Here is a 22758-nt window from a genome sequence, read left to right as displayed (position 1 = left end):
GGTCATTTTAATTTTAGCTCCCTAGCTATGAATGAAAATATTTAGAGAGCTAAGAGTATGCTCTAGTTTCTAGTAGATATGTGTCTATATATAAACATATATATATTTATAATTTTATTTACTTCTCTAATAGTTCCATAAAGTCATTTTCATTTGTTTTGTTTTATAGACAGGAAAACTAAAGTTCAAAAAGTTAAATAACTTACACGAGGTTATCCAAATAAATAGAACTGGTTCTGTCTAATTTCAAAGTTCATGTTCTTTCCACTTTATGTCTTGCCTCTGGCACTTTGCCCCAACATGGCGGGGAGGAGGACAGAACATTTCTGCACTGAGCCCACAGCATTGTTAGCTTGTTTTTACAGCTGTGCGCTTGGCCATAGGGGCATGGCTGTATTTTTTTCATTTCTGCTCTATATACATAACAGTCAATACCTCAGGCATTTTTATATTTGCCCCCAAGAATCTCCTGGTTCTCAGACTTTGAGTTACTTCTGAACCGTGGTCACCGTGGAGACCACTTAAATGTTCTGAGGTTGTAGATCTCTGCCAGCCTTCTCCCAGCTTGGCCTTCTGCTTGACTCAGCTAATCTGTTGTCCCAAAGTAACACCTTCAAAGACTGAACACTTGGCAATCTCATTGTAACTGTCAGCATTATTGTTATTAATATAATTAATAAAAATGTCAGAAGACTTAATTCATCTTTTTCTAACAAAACGTGACTTAAAAATGACACCTGACCATTGTCCTCTCTGAAATCCTTTAAACTACTGATCAAAATACTTTTATTTCACTTCACTGATTTTGTTTTTCTGTCCTTTTCCTCATATACAAATGGAAGTTATCCAAAACAAGTTTCCTTATATGTAAAGGTAATTTAAAAAGGAGTTTTTGTGATTCATATCTCAGCACAACTTCTTCCTCATAAATGGTGAATATCATGTATGTTTTTTCATATACAATTCTTGACTTTTGAGATTACTCATTTTTGCTAACCTCTGTCATAATCTTAACATTATATAATCTGGTTTCGGTGACTGAACTATATTACAAATTTGTAAAATTGCTGGTGTAAATAACCTCAAAAGCTTTTTATGGGGTTTATTTGTCCATATTACTTGATCAACAAAGAGTAAAATAAACCAATGATTTGATGATAAAATACAGTCATTTGTGAAGAATTTACAGATTTTAGTGATACTGTTAGTTTAATAATAATAGTAGGGCTTCCCTGGTGGCGCAGTGGTTGAGAGTCCGCCTGCCGATGCAGGGGACACGGGTTCGTGCCCCGGTCCGGGAAGATCCCACATGCCACGGAGCAGCTAGGCCCGTGAGCCATGGCCGCTGAGCCTGCGCGTCTGGAGCCTGTGCTCCGCAACGGGAGAGGCCACAACAGTGAGAGGCCCGCGTACCGCAAAAAAAATAATAATAATAAAATAAATAATAATAATAATAGTAAAGAAGATTTAACTTTAAAAAACTAGTGTGTGTTTCCTCTTTTATAAAATGGGGATATCTGTAGTCTCAATCTCAAAGAACTGTTGTGAGAATCAAATGAAACTAATGCAACAACATGAGGGCTTATTATAAGGTCTTTGAACAAATATAAACTCTTGGAAGCTTATCAGAGAAGATGAGAAAACTCTTGTGGTGCTTCAGACATTAGCGATGGAATCCACTGTGCTCTTAGTGACATGTTACAGAGGCAGTCTGGGTTCTGGAGTTAAAAAACCCAGGTTCAAACCCTCCTAGCGGCATGATCATCAAATATTTAATTCTTATAACCTTCTGTTATCTCACTTATAAAATAAATAATAGTTCTGTTGTAAGTTTCAATGTGATACATAGAAAGGGTCCAGTAAAGTGTCCGGCATGTAACAGGCAGCCGGTAACTGCTAGCTGTTAATATAGTTGTTGTTGTTTTGTTTAATGCACATTTCCAAATTAGCTGGACAGCCAAAACCTAAGCATGTGTCCATCAAACTCTGAATGCTGGCCATGCTCAGATCTCTTTTATGAGGAATGCAGGCTTTAAAAGGGTTTCTTCTGCAAAATTTTTCAAATCTCTGTGCCATATGTGTCAAATAAAGCCAACCCAATATGTAGGCTTAAGCTGGCTGCACCTGAGGGAGGCCAAACCCCTTGGGGTGGCTTGGTGTAAACTCTAGCCAATGGGGTTGTTTTTTACTGTGTAGTACCAACCAAAACCCAATGAAATATCTTCTTCTTGAACAGTTAAAATACTAGATGCACCGAGCCCTGGTTGTCCCTGAGTGAGCCTGAGTCAAGGTTCCAATCTACCATTGGTCCTGCTCTACCATCTTTCTCAGAAGTTCCGGGATAGCAACTGACACTATAGATATTATGATTAGTGTTCGTCCTTGTTTCCCCATAAACCTGTCAATAATCCTGATGACCACAATGTGTGTTTCTCCTTTGCTTAACTAATACACTTACTTTTGTTGCCAAAATCTGCAATAAGGTGCTGAAGGATTATTTGCTGTGTTTAAATTACCTACCTACCAGTGATCCTACAGGTAATATTAAAAAAAAAAAAAGAAAAGAAAGACTTCTTTATGAACAGTAATATTCCCCTTAATTCTTACTTTTTCTTACCTGTTTGCACTTCGAAGAACATCAAATAGATTGCTTAGTGTCGTGTCATTCCGGAACACATTTGGAAAACTGGAGAGAAGCTGCCACATGGCTGTCTGCTCTTGCACTTGTGAGAAAAAGGACAGCACTTTGACCATTTCCTGAAACACTGTCTTCTGGTTATTGGGATCGCTTGATAGCTTAAAAAATAAAACCACAAACAGGGTGAAATGAGACTTCAATATGTGTAACCACATGGCTAACTGCCTTTGAAAACATTAAAAGTTTAGATTTTCACATAAGTAATTCTTTCAGATTTTCATTCAGTTTGAAGTCATCTTTTACTTGGAAAAACTACAAACCATTTCAAATGTTCTTACACATAATTAGGTTCTTTCCTATAGTTCCAGAAATTGGCATATTTAATGTTTGGTTAACAAAACTGTTTATACAAAATATTTTAAATTGTGTTTGGGAAATTAAAATTAATTTCTTAAAATAAAATTAGCTTCACAGTAATATTTTTGTTTTTCTTTAGGATCTGGTGTAGGATCTGCAGATGTATCTTCCCTATATCCATTAGTAGACCTTATTTATTATTTGCATAGAAAACCCTTAAAAGTTATATATTTTACATTATATGGGTGTGAATATGTATATATACAAACATATGAAAATGTCTACTATTACAATTATACATACTTAACAAAATAAAATATTTCCAAAGTTCTGCTGGAATATAAGGAACTTCAGTTATAATAATGATTTAGAGTGAATATCCTTTGTAATAATCATATCTTGTACTATAAGCAAACAAATAAATGAAAACCATGACCTGTACTTTTGTTCTGAATCACAGGACCCAGCTAATACCTTCATTATATTCCCACCCAAAACAATCTTCTTAATAAGCTCATTCATACTAGTGAAGTCAGGCTTTTGTTCTGTCTTAATTCAAGGTCTTTCACGCTGAAAATGTGATTTTGAACAACATATTCTTAACCACACATTCTACGTGACTGCTGAGTTTGTTGAGATAGAATTTTAAGTGCTCTACATTGGATTGCGGTTATTATAACAGTGTCTCTAGTTCATTTGGAAAACTCAGACTACTGAAGAGCAATTTAAGCATTCTGCACTTACTTACAATAAAATTCAGAGAATCAAGGGGAAAAATGTTAGATGTGGACATATGTTTCATTTATTCCTGTTTAGAAAATTTTGAGAGAATTCTGAATATTTTTATGAACTTTCATTGTATGTGGAGTTTCATTAAAAGAAGATTATCAGTGTCTTATTTTCACATCTTAATTTAAGACTAGCATAAAATGGTCATTAGCACTCCATATTATAAAGTTCTTGGTTTTAATGTATAATATTTGGGAAAGAGGGATTATATTATTTCATAAAAAATCAAATTTGTAAATTGGGTTTGACCTTAGAAGAAACATTTTAAAGATTATCCATTATTCTAACTTCTGAGAGTTATAAGGCTCTGATAGTTTAATTATTAAACTTATATTGTATCCTGAGTAATCTCACTTAAATAAAATATCCCAGAGAAAACAGTCAATCTTCATTCACCATAGAGCAAAGTCAAATTTCATCTACAAAGATGTCTCCACATTAACCATAATGCAATATTTTTGGTTCAACATTAACATAATTTCAATCCTGCACATTTAAATAGCAAACAGACATATTACTTAGAATTAGACATTGTATGTGAATCTCTGTGCGAGGAATTCATGCCAAAGTAAGTCAACATTTCAGTCAGCATTTCCTAGTCCATGTGGGCTATGAATTTGCTCTTTGATTCATTTTGAGTCACTTTGTGTATACAACAATGGAAACAATACACTTCTTTCTATTGTTTATGAGATCTTGATCATGTTAAAATATTTGCACTCACCTGAGAGAACTGGTTTGTTAGTTCTCGGAGAGAAGACTCTAAAAGGGTCATGTTGGACAGGCAAAATATGTTAAAAACATTTTTCCCTAGAGTGGTCCAAGAGAAGGCATAATCGGTAGTATATCTTGGATAGCTCTCACACAGTTCTCTTCGTATATCTTCTGAAGTCGAATTTTGCTGTAAAAGCAATGTGTGTGAGAAGAGTGGTATAATAATGTTAGTAAATATAGATATTAACATGTCCTAGTCATCAAGCAAACTGACCTGTCTACATAATAGCCATTTTAAGGTCCTGCATTATAGCAACTATTAAATTAACACTAAAATACATTGGGCTTACCCATGAAAAGTCACTGAGAGAATGTGTGAATGTGGTAACTCTTGTCATCTTTATGATTTAAAAGATTTGCATATGATTTTTTAAACTGAACACATTCCCTGTCTCTGACTAGACAACCTAAATGTACTAGATCTTGTCTCACAAAAATCTTCAGGCTTAAAAATCTTAAGCTTTTCCTGGACATTTAAGAGCAGAGACTTAGGTGTCCTAATAATTTGTGACACTTCATGGGAAATTGGCCAGGATCTTTGGAAGAATTCCAAAAAGGAAGAGCTTCAGAGTCTAGTCTCAAGACCAACAGTGTTTGTTTAGAGAAGTGGAAAAACATGGATTATGTTTCATTTGCAAAGCAATTATTTCATTTAAGAATTATGCATGTAAAGAAAAAAGAAAACACATATATGAAAATACATACAAGCATATAATTATCAAAGGCAATAATTGGAAAGCATTTTCATAATGGAAGTCCCCCATATGTTTCACAGTACAGACCAGTTAACAGATGCAGCACTATTTTCATCTATAATATTGATCACATTCACCATTAAGTTGTTTAGATATGTATAGAGCCAATTACAGTTAGTTGCAATATTTAATGCATCCTTCCTAGTAATTAATTATTATAACCTGTGAGGTGAGGGCTAGCTAACTTCATCCTCCCTTTATATCACAAAATCTACACTCTACCTTCCAGTGATTCAACTTCTAAATGTAATGAAACAAGACAGGCTCCACTTATTCCAGGAGATACTCTAAGTGCCAGGTCTTCTAGTCATTCATCCACATCTCTTTCTTAACATTACATATAAATTCACCCCAGAATGAGTTCTCTACTTATTCTTGCAAGGGTTGCAGAAAGCAGTAAACAGAAAGAAAAAGGAATCAGAGCGATTGCTGACAGAGGCATCAATATGTGATCCTGATTTTTACATCCCTTTTCTGCTCCAACTACTCTGAAAATATGTATCTATACATAGAAAATTCATTTTTGACTTATCTCCATCGGATACATGGCTCTGTGCTGCCTCACAAAATTCTGAAATTTTATTCCATATGAGAAAGAGAACCTGGGAGTTTCAATACAATAAAGTGGTATTTTTGAGAATAGCACTGCTATTCTAGCTATTAAAGAATTTAACTTATACAATGCAAGGCTGTTTGCTTCTAGGAACCAATATAGAAGAAATAGAATGGAATAAAATAACTTTCCCTAGTTTGCACCCTAGCATGATTTGTGGAGGCTTTATACTGGAATTACGTGGGCACATGGTGGGGCTTCCTCAGCTACACAGGGTGCTTTAGGTACCTCAACTATTATATAAACTAGACTTTCAAAATCTAGACTGGACTGACCCTGGAAGTCTTATATTTCAACCAGCACTGGCTGAACTGCCTTGATAGGTATGGTGCCTTTTCCTGACATACATTTTTGTGTTGTTCTTTGGCTTACTGACATAAACAAGTTTATCAAGATGCCTCAGTTATACAGAATGTTAATTCAAGGGGAACTAATAGACACATATTAAGCAGCAGTGGTTATGGTCACAGGAATATATGAATAAAGACCAGAGTTATGTCCCTATGTTTCAGACGGAAGAAACGTCTACTACATAAGACATGGATATATTATTAAAAATTCTTATGTGTGTGTGTGATAGATAGTTAGAGAAAGAGAGAGAGAGTAGTAGTCTCTCCATGGCAAAATATTAAAAATGATCTCTTAATTTCTGAAGAGCACGTAAAGCAGGATTTAAATGTCCATCGGCCAGCCAAATAACTTAAATGTATGAATCTGGTTGGATAAAAGACAATAAGGAAAAGTGGGGATTGCAGCTGACAGAAGAGTACCTCTTCTGCCTAAAGGCATTCAAATTCAATTTCTCAAAAGCCTTGTATATGTGCACACATACACATATAGCTCATAGGTTGCCAGTTTACACCTCCAATAGAAATGATGTTTATCATCTTGCAATCTGGAATCTTAAAGTGGAAGACTGGTAAACAGATGGAAATCCATAGGTAAGGGCTTTAAACCACGCTAAGGAAAGGGATTTTATTACTTTGGGGAGATATTTTTTATAGCTCTAAGTTTTCCAAAAGCATTATTAGTATAGATGAGGCAGCAAGTCTGATGGGTGTTAAAGTTTCATCTGTTTTCATACAGCATTTTTTCTTTCCTGCTTCAGGAAATTAAAAGATCACATGTAATGCCACCCTATTTTTTACTAAATGAAAATCTTAAGTTCAATTAAGGGACTTAACAGGGAAGTAAATAAATATCCAAGACCTTAAGGAATTTAGAATGCCTCAAAATTAAGCTTTTTATGAAAGAACTCTCAAGAAAAGAATCTCCCGGAGATATTACTCCAAATGGGAATACGCTTCCTATTTGGAAGATTCCTCTATTAATCTAAGAGGCATTTGTTTACCTGCTTTTTATTATGAGTCCATACAAAACTGAGTGAAATTACCTTTTCCAAACTAAGGATCCAGGCAACCACGTGACTACCATTGAAAGTATCTGTTCCATTACTTTCCAAATCAGAACGTGGACTAGGAAATACTGTGGCTGTTGTAAAAGAAAGAAGAGATTAGCATACTACACACACACACACACACACACACACACACACACACACACAGGCAGGTTCACATAAGAATCCATAAATATCACTTATGCTCTCATATACTCCACAGCAAGAATATGCTCAAATATGCATCTTCCATGAAAGTTTCATATTGGCAAAACGGCAAAGTCCATCAGTTTTTCCTTTCACATAAAACTGTGATGGTTTTGGTCTGCTTTGGGTTTTTTTCCAATCATTTTTGGATGTCATTTGCTTTCATTCCAGTTTATATCGTTAAACTTTATCACCAATATTATTGCCTAATAAACTGAATCATTTCTGTTCAGGCCTAGAGGATTTGAGGTGCCTCTACTAGCTCCACAGATCCATCATACCCAGCATCTGTTCAAAGGATCTGCCAATGCACATCTGGTGATAATGTTTTTTTTTTTTAATTATTCAATTGGGAGGCTAAAATTTGCTTAGGATCATAAATTCTCTCCTCCCCAAAGTGGTTTTTGAATGGTGTTTCAGATCAAATAAATGGGAGGAAGCAATTAGTCCAGACTACTGTATATGCTAATTAAGTAATTCCCAAAGTGGCCTCATCCGGTACTATTTATAATGTGGCAGAATGTTCCTGGTTAGGAGCATTAGCTGGAAGAGTATGTTCAGATCTATAGCATGGATGTTCATTAAGCCAGTGTGTTCACTTTTATAAATTGTGTACAGAAATACTTTATTATCCTCACAACAAAGAATCTTAATATTCAAAGATACAGTGACCTAACATCAGTGGGGCCTAGGCTTTGTTAAAATGCTCACTGGGCTGAAGAATTCACCAACTGATTCCTCTAGACCAAAGCAATACATTTGTGAGATGACTGGCCAGGCTAAGAAACATAATCTGTGGCTACTGAGCAAAGCAAAGCTTACTGGACCACAACAGTATGATCTTATTTCTACTGTGCTGTAACCTACTCAGCCAAACACCCAGAGATCATTCACAGCAGCACGTTAACTCCTCAAAACCACTCACTGCCGTAGTCCTACTACAATAACAAAGGACTTCTTTTCATTTGGTCCATCAACTTGTATTGAAATGTTAATATCATAGAATCTTAAATATCACATGGCATTTTTAAAGGTACTCCTTTTTTTCCCCAGATCACCAATCATATTCTGACATACAGGAATCTTTGTTTTGTTCACTAATGTATCTTCAGTACCTAAGACAGTGCCTACATGACAGCAGGCACCCAATAAGTATTTGCCAATGAATATAAAACAGTCCTGCTGTTTTGAGAGTTTACTCTCAATTTGTGGCTTCTAACGAGTGTCTCTCAAGACCATCTGCAGCAAAAGCACCTGGACATAAGGTTCAGGGAGCTCAGCCTGTGGGTATTCTGCACATTACTGTCTCAGGGCCACTGGCCTAGCTGTGAATGAAAGAAGTACACAAGCACGATGAATGACTGTGATGCTGAATGGTAGAGTGGGAGGAAGAAAACTACAGCTAGAAGAGTCCCATCTTGGCAGCTGCTCTAGTACCAGGTCAGCTGGATGATGGGACAGGGAGGGTGCTTAACCTTGTTGGGCCTCATACTCCTCATCTGTAAAATATAAAGTTTGGACAAATCTCTGAGATTCTATCCAACATTTTTTATCGATGGGCATTCTAACCATCCCAGTGTTATCTAATTGCAGGCAACTGAAGAGTCCCTAGTCAATTCTGGGAAAGCGTGTAATTCTCAACATTATAATAGTACCATTTAGGGTTTTGCTCCTAGAGGGTATTTCAGTAAGAACTCAATTTCCAATTATTCTCAAGACCTTTGCATAACTGCACCACCACACTCGGGCAACCATAAGGAATATTTAGATCTTTAGGGATATTCTAGGCATTCCATCTTTGTCTGAAAAGTTAAAAGTATAACTTTTAAAGATTAGACCTTTACTGGTTGTTCCAAAAGGCCTGTTCTAACCTGGGCAGAAGAGGATAGCTTACCCAGTGATGCGTGCCTTTTTTCTGGAACTTCAGTGCTCTGGAGTGATAAATTGCTGTCCCTCTCCAGGTTGGATGACTTTCTCAGAATTTCACTAGAGAAGAAAAAGCAAGAACTCTATAACTTCACTCACATTAATTTCAGTTAGTTACAGCAATGTATTATGTAGATTCCAGGGCTGTCCTAGAACTTTCAAATTTTTAATCTACTTTCTAGGATTTTAATGACAAAACTCACCTAACCATATACCAATGAATATATAAGGGCTCCTACAAGGTAAATTTTTACTCAGAGAAAATGGTCTAGATAAGGTTTAAAATGCTTATTTTTTACTTCACTCTTATAGAAAGAAAAAAGGACTTTAGAGCTAAATACTGAAAATATTTATGATATATATCTTTTCTTTTAAAAAGATGGCGGATCCCAAATAGATGGTAGTCAAAGGGTGCTTCAGAGACTGAAATCAAGGTCTGCTTATTTGTCAACCACGAAAGAAAAAGAAGTTTTCTATGTTAAATTATAGATGGCATTTTAAAGACTGTCAAAGATGAATACTTGCAAGACCGATTCAAAGAAGAAGAAGAAGAAGACACATTTATTGAATATCTAGTCTCTGCTAAGCACTGTGGTTGGTGTCATTACAGGTGGCACCAGGTGTTAAAGAAATAATGATGTACTCAGGGTTTTAATTGTACTGAGTGTATCAAGGCTGTAATGATAGCATGTGGTGCCAGGAATCTCTGCACAACATGATCACACCAGCTTTTGAAAGAAAATATTATTGGACCACTCCACAATTCAGTAACCCTCTTTTTTAAAAATTGCTTCCTGTTTAGTTTATTATTATTAAAATGGAAATAATCATATTTTCTTGAAAACTTGATATTCCTAAAGTAAGTGTCTAAAATAAATATATCTATTTCAAGAGTGAAATAAGTCCAGATGTCTAGAATGAATAATCTGAATTTTCTCTGATTGTTTATAAAAAGCTTACTTACAGTACATAAAAATGGATATAAAAAGATAACAGTGGAAAAGCAAGAAGTTCTGCTTACTACTGTGGTTCGATTTGACTTCCCTTTTTAGAAACAAGATCTGAGTCCTGGTTCCAGGATACTTTATGATTTATAATTGGGAAAAAAAAAAATCTGTTTTTTTCCCAGCGTGTCCTTTTAATAAAAATGATAAGAGGGGGTGATATTTGTTTTCATTCCCTAGTGTTCTTCCAATATTCTCTATAAAATGTACTGGTTGCTCTAAAAGTTCTGCATTCTTAATGTATATTTGAATTATTCATGACCATGACTGTATTCCCCTAAATCTTCTTACATTCCTTATGCTGACTATTTGGATGGGAAAACTGTTCAGATAAAAATAAGAAATGACCTGAACCTTTTTCCTGCTCTCAAACAGAAGTTTTAGAAAGTTTGAGAAAGTCAAGTTCACTTTTCTTTTTCTCGACATTTTTTTAGTTCAGCTTGAAATACTGTAAGAAACACTACTGAATATCAACACATTTTGAAATAAAGGGAAAAACTGCCTTCATAAAATTTTTAAGGAATAGGGACAGCAACAAAAACCAAAGGGAGAGTGACAAACATCAAAAAGAAGAAAGAAGGAGCAAGAGAAAACAGAGACTTGAAAAATAAATGGGAGTGGGGGAGAAACAAAAAAGAGGTGATGGGAAATTAAGAAAGTGTGAGCTTGGAGAAGCAAAAGCTGCATCAACTCTACAGGGGACACCTTGCCCATTTTCCCACGTTCAGATAAGAGCCCAAAAATTATTCCTTCAAATATTCTTTCAATGCCAAAGACAAGTTCATCACCTTCCCAGCAAGCTGCTGGCTCAACAGGTTTGAACTTGCTCAACAGAAAATGGCTCTTCCAGACAAGGAACTCTGGAGGCCTCTTTTCTAACAGGACCCGTCCTTGACCAGGAAGTGCCCACAATTACACGGTTGCCTACAATTCCCCCGTTACAGGAGCGGGGAGGCGGTTCATCTCCTTTTAGGGGGTCCCGGCACGGCCTTTTGTCAGGGAGAGAGCATGGGATCTCACACGTACTTTGCTGGTCATCTTCCTGCAAATTTTCCCCAGTGTTGCTTTGCATTTACAATGTGTAGTGTCATGGCATGTGTCCTCTGCCACTGCTCAACGTAACTATTGTCTGTCAACTCTTAAAATGGAAACCACAAAATAAATGTGCAACATCAAGCATTGTGGGTAAAAAGATGAATTAAGGCTCTAAGTTGAAATACAGCTTACCTCCCCCAAGCAAAGGTAATTAGTTCTTTTTGACTCCCTATTAAATTACTAAAGGAGGACAGGAAGGTATCCAGTCTTACTGAATTAAGTGTAGTCTCTGAGCTTTCTAATTAGCTTGACCATACTTATAGACAGAGAACTCTATGCTTCTTAGAGTGATGAATGAGAACCAGTATCTTTTCCATCATTTTACACAATTTAAGCATTTTGTACATACTTACTTTATATAAATTTTAAGTGTATTATGTTTGTCTGTGTACCTATTCCTACCACTTTTCCATTTTAGGCCGTGACATCTTTGGAAGTAGGCACCATGACGATGCTCTTTTTATTCAGAACACCTAGCACGGCACTGAACCATAAGATAGGATGGCTGATTAAATAAAAAGAGACAGTGTTGCTGGGATGTAGAAGAAAGAACTTTGGAGCTGTTAGATATCTTTTGAATCCCAGCTCTGCCTCTTCCTAAAAAATTTCAGCCTCATCTGAAAATTAGGAATGATACACCTATCTTGCAAGGCTGTTGTGAGTACTAGGTGAGATGTCCTTAACAAGTGCCTCTCTGGGCCCTGTCATCATAGGCACTCACCAATATTAACTGTCAAAGTGCCCACAAAGAAGATGGTACAAAGACACAGCCTTCACCATTGATATGGAGCTGAAGCCCCATACTTATGTATCTATACTCCCCACATAATCTTACAATACTAGAACCTTCAAGATCTCTGGACACCAAATAGATGCACCCTTATCATTCATAATCCGGAACCAGTGAGCACTGGCTGGTGAGGTGGGAAGAGGGAAAGTACCTTACCCAGAATTCTGTAACCCTTTCTTCATTTTATTATTTAATTTCTTTATCAGTTTACTCATAAGAGGAATTTTCCATTTGAAGTAATGATCAATTTTCTCCTCAGACTGTAAAATGCTTGAGAAAAGTCTATTTACAGTGCACTGTGTTGGCAGATGGTAGGATGTTTAGCACATGGCAAGCACTGAATAATAGATAATAAAGAATATCACTTGGAAGAACTGACAGCTAAGGAAGCGTCTTTTTTTTTTTTTTTAATAGCCTGCCCTGCCTCCACTGTTGCACACCTGGTTCTGCAAAGGTCCTTGGAAGAGAAAACACCAGAGATGGCGCCACAGACACAAACATATAATCAACCTTACACTTTATCCACCATATTCATCCATAAACTCACTAACATTTATTAAATTCCCACGATATGTAATATAATGGGCAAGTCAAATAAAAAAAACAGGGATTATAATACGTTAATGGTAATAGCTAAGTAAGGACATGCCTAGGGAATGATGACAACACATGACTGGGGATGCTAAGTTAGAGTGGTCATTTGTGTTTCTTATAGAGCGAGATCCTAGAATCATAACCTAATTCATGCCTCTTGCTACCTTAAAATCTTTTTCTTCATACTTTCACTAGACTCGTGGTTTTCAACTGGGGGCAATTTTGTGCTCCCTCCCCTGCTCCCAGGGGATATTTGACAATATCTGGAGAAATATTTAGTTGTCACAACTGGACGGGAGTGATGCTACTGGTATCTAGTGGGTAGAGGCCAGGGATGCTACTAAACATTCTACAGTGCACAGCACAACAAAGAATTATCTGATCCCAAGTAGCAATAATGCTGAGATTGAGAAACCCTGCACTAGGCTGTGACAGAGAAGTGGATTTATTCAGTGATGACTCCTCCCTAATCCCACTCTCTAGGACCAACTCAGGAGATTTAAAAATCCTATTCAGGAACTCTGAATAGCTCTAAGAAAGTCTCAGAGAATCTCTCTCATACTAGATATCTCTGGGAGGTATATTAAGGCATTATACAAAATTTGGATGCCCCTGAATCCAGCATGTAGGCTCACCTGAGTCCAGAGAATTCAACCTTCTGGGTGAGGCAAGAAAGCCTGAGTCAAATCTCCAAGTGGCCCATGGTATCACTTTCCTGCCTGTTACTGGACCCAGCCACATGTACAGTACCACGGAGATGGCTAAGGGCCTGCCTCTAACAATGCTGAAGAGGCAGAGTCTGCTTCTATGGTATTTATAGTGCTCTACTTTGAAAAGGAATTTAATAAGGGAAACATCTTGGATTCAAAATGTTAAATTTAAGACACCAGGAGGGAAACTAGGCTCAGAGTAGTTTTACTTCTTCTCAGACATGTCTACCAACAGTTACATTGGGGAAATGTCACATTTATAGATATCATTGCAACGGTAGGATTTATGCACTTATATTGAATGTCTCTGTATTTCCTGTGAGTGGGAAAGACTACCTGTGTGGGCGGCATCCATGTGTGCCATGGTAATTCTGTCTTTAAAAGGAACTGCTTCCAGGAAAGACACATATGGCAAATCCTAACAAGAAAATTCTGACATTCTTTTTTGTCTTTAAGGATTAGTTAAACTTTTTATATTTTTTCCCTTTTTCCCCAGAATTACAATTATACGGGTATGTAGTGACACCTGGAAAGAAGGCATGAAATCTGCTCCAGGCCCAGTTCTGATTCCAGCTTCAGATGACATTCATTACCGACTTTTAAGTACAAATAAGAATGTTGTAATGGCACTGAGGCCTCCTCAGTGATTTGATATGGTTGTCCTTCCTGACTCCCCCAAGAAGAAGTCATTTTAATTTTTTTCATTATTTTCTTCAATTTCATTCTGATGTTCATTCCTTCAGGGTCATCTATGCTTCAGATACAGCCCCTGCTTGCCCATGTTCAACATACACCTCTCTTCTAGGTAGCTCACTTACCAATCAACAATCTATATCATTAAGGTGTTAAGATTTAGAAATGCCTTCATATGTTGCTCTGTCCTAGGATTTTTTATATTCTTTGGAGGGACTTTGGAGATATAATGTATATCTGAGCTAATACATTTCTAAAGGCACCACGATGGGCAGATGAAGAAATGCCTTGGGGGTAGAGGTGTATCAGAAGCACGCAGAATATAGAGGAGGAGATAACATCACAGTAGCTTTCAGATGACCCTGTACATATTATGTTCTACCTAGCCCCGACACAGGCAGATTAACATGGCAACACTACAAGGGAATTTGTCATTTTGCCATCACAGTCAGCAGCAAAGCTACCTGCCTATTCCTCTAAACTGACTCTACAAGGGCCGCCATTGATTTCTTTCCTTTATTAAGTTCTGAGATTCTTTTTTTATGGCCTATCTCAAATACACCTTCCTCTAGTCTGGTAACCACCACCCTAACTGTCCTTAATAATCTTACTCACACAGGTCTCTGGAAAACTCTTCTGACATCTCCCCACCCAAACCTCTCTCCACTCCAATAATATATCCAACAGTCAGATGCATATTCCTCAGGCAGAAACAAAGTCTCAGGGTGTCTGTGTAACTATTCACCATTTGTTGTCTGACGTCCTGGGCACAGTGAGAACTAAACAAATATTCATCACATTTACCACGTCATAGATTAATTTACCTGTTTAGTAGTCTCTCTCTCTCTCTCCCACTAGATTTTAAGTTTATATAGGGATATGCCTTAGTCATCTATGTATCCCTAGTGAGTTGCATTGTCTCCAGCATGTGGTACACATTCAATACATTCTAACTCAATGAATTAACAATTTTGCCTCTGTGCCAGTTAAGACTTCCTTCCACTTTGTTTTTGATAAATGAAATTTTAACCTTTATTTTTATATGAATACTCACTAAAATGATTACTAGATGGTTAACAATTACTCTGAAATTAATACAGTGTGAGACTTATACATCTCACCTCATCTTTATAGTCAAATGAGGACACATAACTGTTTTACTTCCACTTCCCTTATATTCCCAATAATACCTTCAGGTCAGTTTCTAAACACATCCATATTTTTCAGTATTAAACAAAAGTCTTGGCACTTTTAAAATTTCCCTGAATAGAATCTGATTAGCTATGTTTCAAGTTCTGTAGGAGCCATTCAATAGGAGCAGAGGTATGAATTTGGAAAACACAGGTCATGGATGAGTGTCGACATGACAGAGATAGGGAGTAAATCCAAAGAGGCAATACCCCACAGGAGCTGCAGGAATGTTGAACTGCTTCTCCAAATAATGACCTTGTGAGCTCTGCAAGATGATCTTTGCCATTTGCCAGCTGTGTGAGCAATGGCACAGCCAGGGGTTCCCACTGTTCTGATGTATTCTTAGAGGCAGGGCAGGGAGGAAGGACCACAAGGGTATGTCCCATGATGTTGGATCATCCCTTGTGCATTAAGGGCCAAAAAATCATAAATGTAATCATTTCTTCGTTCAGACAGCTAGTCACAGTTGATGCTGAGTACCGTGTTGAATTTTTTTTAAAGCACCTCATCCTGAAGCTAATGCTTAAGAAAAATATGAATTTAATAACAGAAGGTTGGTGCCAATGCAAAAACGCATGAAAAAACTTGGCGACTGGCCAGCAAGTAGTGACTGAGTGTGATCATGTCTTTCAAAATAAACATGCTGGGCCTTTTTTTTTTTTTTTTTTTGCGGCACGCGGGCCTCTCACTGTTGCGGCCTCTCCCATTGCGGAGCACAGGCTCAGGGGCCATGGCTCACGGGCCCAGCCGCTCCGCGGCATATGGGATCCTCCCGGACCGGGGCACGAACCTGTGTCCCCTGCGTCGGCAGGCGGACTCTCAACCACCGCGCCGCCAGGGAAGCCCCAGGTGGGCCTCTTTTGATGAAGCCAAAGACGGCATTTTTTTTTTTCCCTGACTGTTTTGTTTCTTAATGAGGCTATGCTGGTGAATCTTTCTTCACCAAAGGGAAGTAATTTAGTGCAATGGCTTACTTAGTATGGAACGGCTTACCTAGTAACCATGCCCCAGTTTCATTGCATGGCTATATAAAGCATAAAAGTTAATAGCATGGTGGGAAATATCATTAATGCAATTTTATTATTGTACATAATTTTCCAAATTAAGTTCCAATTATTTGGTAGTTTAGAGAAAATACTGAATATACAGCAATATAGAGCTTGAGCTCAATAAAATACCTGGAGATTGGAATAAAACTGAAAACAAAGAGATATGATCAGCTATCTGGAGAATAACCGACAGAGGGTAAAATAAACCTGGACTTTAATCCTGGTTCCAAGACAAACTCAATGGCTCATCTCAGGGGACTCCATGAATTTGGTTCTCTATTATATTACATAGAAAAATACTTCTTTGGGCAGAGGTATATTTATGGACTTCTTAGATTTTGTTAACTATTTCCCTCTTTGTTACTTAGTTCTTCACAGAATTAAAAAAAAAAAAAAAAGATACAAAGATGAGAGCCCCAGCTGGAGCTGTAATCCAATTTGTAAATAATGGACATTAATTTTCCCCATATCTTCTCCATCACTTGGCTCATGAAATGTCCATCTCAAGTACAACTTTTCCATGAAGATTTACCTGATTATGTCAGCTGAAAGCTCTCTTTCTACTTTAAGTATGGAGGTGTCTTGCTTCAGCATCCTTCTGGCACTCTTCATTGCATTATCTCCTACTATCGTTGATTTAATATTTACCTTACCCTGCTAGAACATAGGCATAAATCTTGCCTAATTCATCACTCACATAAGGACACAGAGACCATCTATGAAGTGGTTGAATGAGTAAAATATTCATTCACTTTATCTCTACACTGATTACACAAGGGGGCATAGGCTCTAGTCAGCTTTGGGTCTCCTTGCAGAGATACACAACTCAACTAGTTGCTAGCTGAGGTAATGCTTGTATATGCCTAGAATAATTAGTCTCATAGAAAATATGTCATGTCATTTCCCTGCTTAAAAATTTCCAGTGGCTTCTCATTATACTAAAAACAAAAGACAAATCCTTTCCCTTTGCTTACCTGTTTGATTCTTCAGGCTCTTTCTCTCATGGTTTTTATTGTTTCACCATATCCCCTACCGCTTTCATTATCCCTCACTACGTTCTAGTCATATTAGCCGACTTTCTGTTCCTCTAAATGATCAGGTTTGTCCCCACTTCAGAATCACTGACTATTTCTCTGCCTGGAATTTTATCTTCTAGATGTTCACATGCTGGTGCTGGTTTTTCCATGTCCTTGTTGGTCTCTACCCAAATGTCACCTTCTAGCAGAGGCCCTTCTTTTGCTACCCTATTAAATTCCCACCTTTCAGTTTCTACCTCTTAACCTGCTCTATTTTCTTGCTAGTACATTTTATTATCAGTAATTATGCTATTTATTTATTTTATTGCTTTTTTGCTTACTTTTCCATTAGAATGCAAGTAACAAAATGGGAGAGAATTTGCTTGGTTCACAAAACCAATGTGAATTAGCAACCCAATAATTAGGTGTCTCAAGTCATTTCCCAGGACAATTCTTGACATGTTGATATTTTATGCTAAGCAGCTTATAGTTAGTAACTCTCTTAAAGTATCTCCCATATTATCTGATGATCAAAATCACGAAGATAATATTAAAGGAGAAATGGTGCTACATGTCAAGGAATTTAAATTAAAATTTTGGAACCAAATATCTCTGATTATAGATAAATATAATCTTTTCTTGAGAGACACTTAAAAAAATCTCTACCAGGATAATCTCATGGTCAATTCAGGTTACAATGTTTTTCTCAGTTCTACAGACAGTTGGGCTCTTGGGTGTCTCTTTAGGTTTAAAATCTCAGGATGGAAAACTGCGGTTGTAAGTGGTCTAGATTCCCTATCTTTATTCTTCAGTTTCTTCTCACACCATACACATTAACTTCATTTAAAGATTGCTGTTTAGTTAAGAATACTTTCAACTTTATTACTTTGATTTCTAGACCCTTAATTTCCTTATTTGCATTTCCTGTTATATCTAGAAGTTCCACATAGACCTAGACAAATATGTTATTCTTCCAGGAGATAATATCCCTGACATCGCCCTATATCTTATGCTTGTGATCGAGTCTTAGGGCAATGTCACTGACAACTTGAGGTAGGATAGAGAATCTCTGAGGGAAGTTAAGAAGGACTGCCTTGCCAACCCAGGGTTTTTTTGTTTTTTTTTTTTTGATTTTTGTTGGAGTATAGTTGATTTACAATGTTGTGTTATAGTTGATTTACAATGTTGTGTTAGTTTCAGGTGTACAGCAAAGTGAACCAGTTATACATACACGTATATCCACCCTTTTTTTTTGTAATATTCTTTTCCCCTATAGACCATCACAGAGTATTGAGTAGGGTCCCCTGTGATATACAGTAGCTCCTTAATAGTTATCTATTTTATGTGTATAGCAGTGTGTATATGTCCGTCCCAATTTCCCAATTTATCCCCACCCCCATCCTCCGGTAACCGTAAGTAGTTTTAAAAGGCAAAATTTGAGTAATTCATCAAAGTAGATTATGCTTAATCCTACGTAAAAATGGTAATTCCAGTTTGTACCCACCTCGTTCATTAATATTTAGATCATCACATTCGTAGACACAGAAAATAAAGTTGTATACCTAACCTAGGATGGCTTCCTGGATATCTCATAAGGAAACAAGGTCTGATCTCTCAAAGCAACTGAACACACTTGGAAGTGTCCCTACCTGTCTTTAAATTGTGCATCGTCAACTCCTTTCCTACGAAGCAGATCTTGTGGCCCATAGGGTGTGTCTTTGCATCTAGAGTCTGTGTCACAGAGTAGGGTTTGCAGCAATGGGAAGAAGCCGGTACTAGGAAGGTTTCGAGGTGCAAGGTAACCTAAAAGTTAAAAACAAACAAACAAACAATAATTAGATCACTGTGATGTTTGCCTGGGAAGGGAAAGGAGTGCAGTAACTGTTTTGGGAAATTATCTTCTGCATTATGACTGTTTGGGTCCCCCACGTATCAAAAGACTTTAAAATGCTTGTTGCCCCACAAACTTCTCTTCCTGGGATTTATTCTAAGGAAATAGCTGCAAGAATGTTTGCCAGAGTGTTTTAAAAATAAATCACAGTGTACCCATATAATAAAACACAAGGTAGCCAATAAAAATGTTGTCAAATAATATGGAAAATATTTGTAACATATTGCTTATTAAAAAGAGTAGATCAGAAAACAGTATGACCAGAATAGCCATAATTATAAAAAAAATATATAAATATATGTAGTATATTAAAAAATCTGGAGTGGGACTTCCTTGGCAGTCCAGTGCTTAAGAGTCCACACTTCCACTGCAGGGGTCTTGGGTTCGATCTCTTGTCAGGGAACTAAAATCCCACATGCCGCATGGCATGGCCAAGTAAACAATAAATAAATTTAAAAAATAAAAAACTGAAGGAATTTTTTTCCTTGGTGGTTATTTCAAATGACTTTGTTTACTTTCATTTGACTGTATATTAACTATTTTCTCCCACAATGTACATGTCTTCTTTTGTAATCAAAGTTATTATAAATGCAGCCAATCTTCCAAACACAGGAAATATTTTTGGTGTCCCCAAAATTTAACATAATATCTAAATTAATTATCCTGGACACACAACATTTTCTTCCTATTTAAAAACCAATAATAATGGTGTGAATTAATATGCAGATTTTCCCCAATATTAAAGCCACAAGTATTGTAACAGTTAATGGTTTTGTAACCTTTACTTTAACATTTGCTTTGTAAAATATTATGATGGCACACACATGAGTCAAGATAAAAGGCAATGAACATTTTGGTACATGACTCTTTTTGAATTCTGGTTTTCTCAGGGTATATGCCCAGTAGTGGGATTGCTGGGTCATATGGTAGTTCTATTTTTAGTTTTTTAAGGAACCTCCATACTGTTCTCCATAGTGGCTGTACCAGTAGCACATATATACAATGGAATATTATTCAGCCATAAAAAGAAACGAAATTGAGCTATTTGTAATGAGGTGGACAGACCTAGAGTCTGTCATACAGAGTGAAGTAAGTCAGAAAGAGAAAGAGAAATACCGTATGCTAACACATATATATGGAATTTAAGAAAAAAAAATGTCACGAAGAACCTAGGGGTAAGACAGGAATAACGACACAGACCTACTAGAGAACGGACTTGATGATATGGGGAGGGGGAAGGGTAAGCTGTGACAAAGAGAGAGAGAGGCATGGGCATATATACACTACCAAACGTAAGGTAGATAGCTAGTGGGAAGCAGCTGCATAGCACAGGGAGATCAGTTCGGTGCTTTGTGACCGCCTGGAGGGGTGGGAAAGGGAGGGTGGGAGGCAGGGAGACGCAAGAGGGAAGAGAGATGGGAACATATGTATAAATGATTCACTTTGTTATAAAGCAGAAACTAACACACCATTGTAAAGCAATTATACTCCAATAAAGATGTAAAAAAAAAAAAAGATAAAAGGCAAGCTGTGAATTACAAATCTTTTCACAATTAGGTTCGATTCTAAAACACTAGCTTCCTCCCTTCGGGGAATACAGAGACAATGAACTTTCAAAAGACAGGTTTACCTCCTGGGAGCCTGTGCAGCCTGCAACTGCCAGGGTCCTGTGATCCAGGGACAACTTCCCCAGGAGAACACAGGCACGCCTCAGGCTGTTGCAACGTCACACCGGCCTCTGCCACCGCAGGCTCACCCCGCACTCCGTGCCCCTCCCTCCTCCCGGCCTGAGTGAGCCAGAGCCCCCGAATCAGCTGCTCCTTTAACCCCATCCTGTCTGAGCGAAGAACAGACACCCTCAGGTGACATACACGCAGAGGCGGGGCCAAATCCAAAGCTGAACCCCGGGAGCTGTGCGAACAAACAAGAGAAAGGGAAATCTCTCCCAGCAGCCTCAGGAGCAGCAGATTAAACCTCCACAATCAATGTGATGTACCTGCATCTGTGGAATACCTGAATAGACAACGAATCAACCCAAATTGAGGAGGTGGACTTTGAGAGCAACGATATATATATATTTTTCTCTTTTTCTCTTTTTGTGAGTGTGTATGCGTATGTTTCAGGGTGTGATTTTGTCTGTATAGCTTTGCTTTTACCATTTGTCCTAGGGTAATGTCTGTCTGTTTTTTGTTTTTGTTTTTTTTTTTAGCACAGTTTTTAGTGCTTGTTATCATTGGTGGATTTGTTTTTTGGTTTGGGTGCTCTCTTCTTTCTTTCTTTCTTATTTTTCTCCATTTTATCATGAGCCATGTGGATGACAGGCTCTTGGTGCTCCAGCCAGGAGTCAGTGCTCTGCCTCTGAGATGGGAGAGCCAAGTTCAGGACAGTGGTCCACCAGAGACCTCCCAGATTCACATAATATCAAACAGCAAATATCTCCCACCCAGAGATCTCCATCTCAAAGCCAAGACCCAGCTCCACTCAACAACCAGCAAGCTACAGTGCAGCACACCCGTTGCCAAACAACTAGCAAGACAGGAACACAAAACCACCCATTAGCAGACAGGCTGCCTAAAATCATAATAAGGCCACAGACACCCCAAAACACACAACCAGACGTGGACCTGCCAACCAGAAAGACAAGATCCAGCTTCATCCACCAGAACACAGGCACTAGTCCCCTCTACCAGGAAGCCTACACAACTCACTGAACCAACCTTAGCCACTGGGGACAGACACCAAAAACAACGGGAACTACGAACCTGCAGCCTGCAAAAAGGAGACTCCAAACACAGTAACTTAAGCAAAATGAGAAGACAGAGAAACACACAGCAGATGAAGGAGTAAGATAAAAACCCACCAGACCTAACAAATGAAGAGGAAATAGGCAGTCTACCTGAAAAAGAATTCAGAATAATGATAGTAAAGTTGATCCAAAATCTTGGAAATAGAATGGAGAAAATACAAGAAACATTTAACGAGGACCTAGAAGAACTAAAGAGAAACCAAACAGTGATGAACAACACAATAAATGCAATTACAAATTCTCTAGAAGGGATCAATAGCAGAATAACTGAGGCAGAAGAACGGATAAGTGACCTGGAAGATAAAATAGTGGAAATAACTACTGCAGAGCAGAATAAAGAAAAAAGAATGAAAAGAATTGAGGACAGTCTCAGAGACCTCTGGGACAATATTAAGCACACCAACATTTGAATTATAGGGGTCTCAGAAGAAGAAGAGAAAAAGAAAGGGACTGAGAAAATATTT

At 37.6% G+C, this 22758-nt stretch overlaps 1 protein-coding gene across 1 annotated transcript in view; it reads right to left on the bottom strand.

Moving 5' to 3' along the window:
• ABCA12 (ATP binding cassette subfamily A member 12) overlaps positions 1-22758 on the bottom strand; it is a 178547-nt gene that overhangs the window by 100464 nt on the left and 55325 nt on the right. Inside the window, exons 3-8 of the mRNA XM_029225551.1 lie at positions 19247-19400; positions 9424-9515; positions 7320-7417; positions 6178-6186; positions 4509-4685; positions 2618-2796 (exon numbers count right to left, since the gene is read on the bottom strand). Of these exons, the coding sequence (XP_029081384.1) occupies positions 2618-2796; positions 4509-4685; positions 6178-6186; positions 7320-7417; positions 9424-9515; positions 19247-19400 (709 nt within the window). The remainder of the gene's footprint in view (positions 1-2617; positions 2797-4508; positions 4686-6177; positions 6187-7319; positions 7418-9423; positions 9516-19246; positions 19401-22758) is intronic.

This window comes from Monodon monoceros, unplaced genomic scaffold, assembly GCF_005190385.1.
Source record: "Monodon monoceros isolate NGI ecotype Baffin Bay Population unplaced genomic scaffold, NGI_Narwhal_1 Super_Scaffold_16, whole genome shotgun sequence".
Lineage (NCBI taxonomy): Eukaryota > Metazoa > Chordata > Mammalia > Artiodactyla > Monodontidae > Monodon > Monodon monoceros.
Note: the sequence above shows the minus strand (reverse complement) of the source record. Positions and strands in the feature narration are given on the sequence as shown.